The 6,117-nt window shown below is 40.3% G+C and overlaps 1 protein-coding gene across 1 annotated transcript in view; it reads left to right on the forward strand.

Moving 5' to 3' along the window:
- Positions 1–6,117, forward strand: part of RYR3 (ryanodine receptor 3) — a 417,605-nt gene that overhangs the window by 139,859 nt on the left and 271,629 nt on the right. Inside the window, 2 exon segments of the mRNA XM_015557536.1 lie at positions 1,547–1,642; positions 3,401–3,519. Of these exon segments, the coding sequence (XP_015413022.1) occupies positions 1,547–1,642; positions 3,401–3,519 (215 nt within the window).

Here is a 6,117-nt window from a genome sequence, read left to right on the forward strand (position 1 = left end):
ATGTGTTTGTGGCGATGCTGGTGTAAACAAGCCTGCTGTGCTTGTTCTATAAGAATATAGCACATACAATCATGTGTATGTGATACTTGATAATGATAATTGACTATGTACTTATCATACTATACTGTTTATTATTGTTTTAGAGTGTATTCTTTCTACTTATTAAATAAAAAATTTCTGTAAAACCAAAATGTATCAGGCTGATTGGACTGCCATGGTGCTGTGTAACCTTGTAAAGTCTCTTCCAACTCTAATATTTTGTAATGGTACAGCTCAAACTCAGAAATAATTATCACAACAATAATAGCTAACATTTATTGGGCTCTGTGTGCCAGGTACTGGAATATCTCTGTTTGATCCTCAGAGCAACACTTTGAGGTGTAGATACTACTATTATCCCCTTTTTATTGATCAAGAAACTGGTGCTCAGAAACACACAAGGTCATACATGTTGCAAGTGGTGGAACTGTGGCTTGAGCCTGAGCAGACTGCCTCCCTGAGCTTAAGCTGACCTGAAAAGAAGGTTAGAAGCTCAGAACTAATTCTGGCCTCCACTAACTGCAGATATAAAGCAGAGATCCTGAGGCAGACTTTTCCTTATCCAAATACCTTACAAGCATCTGTGAAAGCCCAGTCATTGAAAATCAACAGCATCAAAATCAAGCTACTAGGGGCCAGTCAGTTTACATGGACTTGTTCCAGAGTTACATCTGCAGTTGGCTTATAGAAGGAAGGTTATTCCTACTCTAGATTTGGTGAAAGTCTAATGACAGCATATTTCTCCCTCCCTTAGCAATAGCACCTATCATTGCTTCTCAAACATGAGCAGGTATCACAATAGGGTGGAGGGCTGGTTAAAGCACAGATGCTGGGCCCCATCCCCAGAGTTTCTGATTCAGTGTACCTGGGACAAAGAGAATTTGCATTTCTAACAAGTTTTCAGGTGACACTGACTTTCTGATCCAAGAGACCACACTTTGAGAACCATTGTCATTGTCCTATATTCACATGTTCTATATATATTTTAGAGTTTCATGTTTAATTATTACTTACCTAGTAGTTTTACCAACCTATCCAGCTGTGTTCATTTGGGTGCCTTCTTTTAGCACTGAAAAATATTAAATCTCTAGCTAGGTTTAAGAAAACATTGCAAGGAATTGAGTTCGTAAGCAAATGACCAAGCAGATACTGTTGTTTGTTTGTTTGTTTTTGCTTATCATCATATGAAGTAATTATATTGGCCTGTGTCTTTATTACCTCTTTCTCCTACTTCATGAATGCAGGAACTCTGCTGTTGTTTTCCCATTGCTCTATTCCCAGCAACTAGACAGGTGCCTGGTACATAGCAGATTCTCTGGAAGTATTTGCATGAATGCTAGATTTATGCTCTTCTAAATATAGAAACTGGATTGTATCAAAGGGCTAGGGAGTAGAAGATCATCATTCAGTTCCTTTTAGTTGCTAAGTAGCTGAAATATATTTAACAGCTTCCCAAGTTCTTATGTCCATCATTGTGTCCTTTAACCAAACGTTTCCTTGTTCGCAGCTGCCCTCATCCGTGGAAACAGAAACAATTGTGCTCAATTCTCCAATAATCTTGATTGGCTCATCAGCAAATTAGACAGACTAGAATCTTCCTCAGGTAAGACTTGACACCAATGGAGAGAGTGGCCTTTTTTTTTTTCTTTCTGTAAAAAAGAAAACAATGTTAAATCTTTGAACAATGCTTTGTCCACTGGATTGCAATCAAATAATTACTTCAACAACAACAATAAAAAGAGCTAACTCTTCCTGACACCCCTATAACTTTAACAATTCTAACCTGATCCAAAGCTTGTCCTCTTCTGTTTCATGTTTCACTCTGTGTCTTCATCTTCATCCCCTGGATTTTTTCATCGTCTGCCCCCGCCCCGGCCCCCCGCCGGGGTCATGATGTCCTGCTTAGACTCTCTCTCTCTCTCTGGGTTTCTAAATACTCTCTGGACATGGCCCTCCTAACAATTTGAGGTAGAAGCAGGACTGAAAAATGACTGTAGAATAAGAGGAAATGATGATTCTCCCACCCCTGAGTCACCCTTGACTTCATATCTAGAGCCCTTCATGACTCACAGAGAATTTGAGCCAAGAGAGTAGTCACTGTTGGTAAGTGGCCAAGTGACCATGCCATGATGCTCAGCAGTTGGCTTCCTCGGAGATGAGTGAACATGACAGGTGTGGGTCCCTCTCAGGGAAGCTGAAAGGTTTTGATGCTTTTTCAGTGTCTAGAGGAGACAGGAGCTTAAACAAGACAGACCAAGGGAAGGTTCTCCCAAGACCATCCACCTACACGTCTTTCAAACCTGTTTCCTCAGTATCTCTTCCCATGGGTCACACTACATTTCAGGGCAATTTATGAAACCCTGGGTGGAAAAAAACAGAATGACAAGGAATTTTCTCAGTAAACCCAAGGAAGATACTGGCCAACTTCTTCCCTTGAGTTATTTTATTTTTATTTTTAAAAATCTTTATTATTGAAAGTATTAAAACAATATGTCGCCCTATTTCCTACATTGACCTTTTCTAGCCTTCCCTCACCCCCTCCCCACTCCAGACCTTCACCACCCTATTGTCTATATCCATGGGGTATGCATATATGCATACAAGTTTTTTGGTTGATCTCTTCTTAACCACCCACCCTGCCATACCTTCCCTTGAATTTTTATCATGGTTTTACCCTTATAGATGCCAGGCTGTTGGGGCACCAGTTAGTTTTTCTTAAGCCTCCACTTAACACAAAAAGCTTTCCAGTGTTCCAAGAAAAGGGGGCAAAGCCAAATAGTATTTTTTAGTGAGCTTATAAAAGGAAAATAATTTCTGGACTGATTCCTAGATAAACTCTTATTTGAGGAACACTTTAAATATTGTCCATGCCTCCCCTTTGCCCCCTACCCTGTCCCCCCAGGCCCTCACCACATTACTGTCTGCACCCATGGGTTATGCATGTCTGCATAAATATTCTTTGTCTAAATTATTTGAATGATCTTTAGAATTTATAGTAACCTGGGCATCTGCTTTTCTATTTTTAAATTAAGTATTTCTTGGTTTGATCAAAGTAAGAAGTCCAGTTTACAGCTGCTCTTCTATATTTTGACACAGAAGTGTTGTGTCTTTGTCCAGGAAAGGGAAATGGGGTTGGTGCTGAATAAAAGTCAATGCTAATTCCAGACTGGTTGGCCCTCAGAGGTTCCTGAAGTCTACAAGAGATGAGTGCATCCTTCTTCTGGCTGGAAATATTTAATAGATTCGGAGAATTGATGATATTCTGTACTCTCAGGACGGTCTTTTCATTCTCAGGTTTCAAAATGATGGCCAGTTTGGTAAGTTATTTAATGTCCAAATGACTTTTGTGGCATTCACATAGGCATCTTGGAAGTGTTGCACTGTATCCTGATTGAAAGCCCAGAAGCCTTAAACCTGATAGCAGAGGGCCACATCAAGTCCATCATCTCCCTGCTGGATAAACACGGACGGAACCACAAGGTGGGTGATCAACTTTACCTGGCTTTTCCCTTCCTGCCACTTAATATCCATTGTGTGCTATGGAGACTATTGCCTGCTCTCTTTCCTGGCTTTGAAAAACACACAAAACATTGAGAAACAGGTTCTGAAAGACCCTTCCTTGCCTAGGAGATACTACAAGCCAGGCAATCACAATGGATCTTAGATGATCTCCATTTCCAAGTCTTGCTCATCATCATTAGCCCTTAACACACAGCAGACTGTGAGGCACTTGGCTAGAGTCCGTACAAGGCCAGCTAGGATGCACTCCCACCCTAGGGTCTAGGAGCTTAACAGTAATAACAGCTAATCCCAGCTGTCTGAAGAAAATATACAAAAATCAGTTACAAGTAATGTAGACAGTCTTGTTATTAAATGAAATTGGCTTTACCATGAGTCAGACCAAGTGAAATAAATAAATCCACATGAGCCAGCAAGAGGACTAAAGCTGTGGGTCTCACCCTCTGAAACAAAACAGCTGTGTGACTTTAGGCCTCAGTTATTTCATCTGTAAAATGAAAGCACTTCACTTACTAAGGTGGAATGCTACATCAATTTTTTTGAGGTCTCTTTACGCCATAACCTCTATTTTTATGGAATTATATGTATAAAGACACAGTGATCTTTGAGGAAAGTCTATTAAAATACATTTTACCCTGATGCTTCAGCATATTCCCCTCATACATGAAGGTTTCTACACTGACTATTTAGGCAGGTACTCCAAGATTGAGGAATTGTATTTCAAAAGCAGATGGCATGACTGGACATGGGGAACAGCAGCTGGGATCCTGCAGAGTGGAGGGAACTCAGCTTGATCACTGGCCTTTTTTGTTTGCCATCATTTAGGGGCACTTCACATTTAAGACACACCTTAGGGGGGCAGGAGAATGAACCTCTACAGCATGCTTGGATGATATGTATCACCCTTAGGAAGTAAAAAAGCCAGGGTCTTTAGCATCTGTAAAATTGCTTGGCAAAGACTAGAAAGAAATATGTGGGGTCTGTAATTGCTTTCCCAAATGTGGTAAATCAAAAGCAGGTATGAGGTTCCAACTGCAGTCCAGCTTCTCTGTGTCCCAACATATTTCTTCCCACCTGCAAAATGTAATGAGAATAATTGATAAGTACTTGTGTAACACGTGTTCTGAGCCATGATCTATGCGCAGATGTCAAACGGAGCCTTAGACAGGGAAGCTGTTGTCATGGCATTGTCCCTGGGGCTTCTTTGTGACCACACTGCATAATGCACTTCATAAAACCAGTTTGCAAGAGCATCTTTTAGCCAAAAACCACAAAGCATTAATGGACGTCACTTGGCAGCAAGTTGATGATTATTCTGCCCATTCTAGAGTTGAATAAATCGAGGCTGAAGTGCTTTACTAGAAATCCATACCTGGTCTTATATGTTACCCACGTGCACCAGCAGATTAGTCTTTAATCTTCTAGAGCCAAGAAATCCTGTTTGAAAAATCCTGGCGATGTTGTCAAAGCTCAGACAACATGGTCTTGATACATAGATAGTCTCCTCAAGATGTCCCCTTTTTGTCTTTTGATAGATTTTTGGATGAAGGCTTCCTTGCCATGAATTTAGTTCTACTCCTAGAGATTAGTCAATTGGATAACATATTTTCAAAAAAAAGAGTCCAGTCTCAAATCATCAGGAGAAGTATTTGTAGTAACTTTGCAGAGAATGTGCCGAGTACAGGCCAGACTACTATTGAAAGACTTTATCCTTGCTTGGAAAATGCCAAGGTAGTGTTTTCCTATCCAGGGAGCTCTGTTTTATCCAGTCCCAGGTGTCTTCTGCACCTTCACTTAGTTTTCCATGAAGACAGTGACTGAATATATGCAGAAATTTACAGCCACAAAGCAACTCCCAACTCTTGCAACAACAGCAACAGTAATAATGAGGATAATGGTAGCTAACATTTATTTTGTATTTGACAAATGCCAGGCTCTGTCTTCAGTGTTCACATGCATTTTCTTTAGTCCTCATTATGAGGCCATGGAGTGGCATTATTATTTCCACTTGACAGAGGCAGAATCAAGAGCCTTGGGATCATAAGCAACTTGCCAGAGGTCACAGTGCTAATTGATGTCAGAGTAGGACCAGCATTTTGCTCTCCCAACTCCAAGTTTAATATTCCTTCCAGGTTTCTCAAGCTGAAGTCTATGAACATGTTATTCGGGGCCCACATGCTCTGTGAGAAAGGTTCATTTGTGTTCTTATTTTTAAAGTTATCTTGTATACCAAACTCTTTGTAGTGACAAATTCACACTTAGAAGGCATTTTCATATGATGAGTTTATGTTTCTCAGATTGAAGTTTGAGAGTCCATAAAGTGGTCTTCAGAGTCATGACATTTTTCTTTTAAAAAATGTTTCTACATCTTGTGGGTTTGAGAAACTCCTGTCTGTGCCATGCCCCCTGGAACCACATGCTTAGAACAGAGAGTATCTACAATAGCGGTGATTATACCTCCCTTCCTCTCTGAGAGTTTTCAGTTACTAGCTCTGTCCCTACTAAAAGAAGCATTGCCACTCATCTAAAGCATAGTCAAGTTAAAGATAAACAGTTTAG

Source organism: Myotis davidii, unplaced genomic scaffold (genome assembly GCF_000327345.1).
Source record: "Myotis davidii unplaced genomic scaffold, ASM32734v1 scaffold46, whole genome shotgun sequence".
In the NCBI taxonomy this organism is placed as follows: Eukaryota; Metazoa; Chordata; class Mammalia; order Chiroptera; family Vespertilionidae; genus Myotis; species Myotis davidii.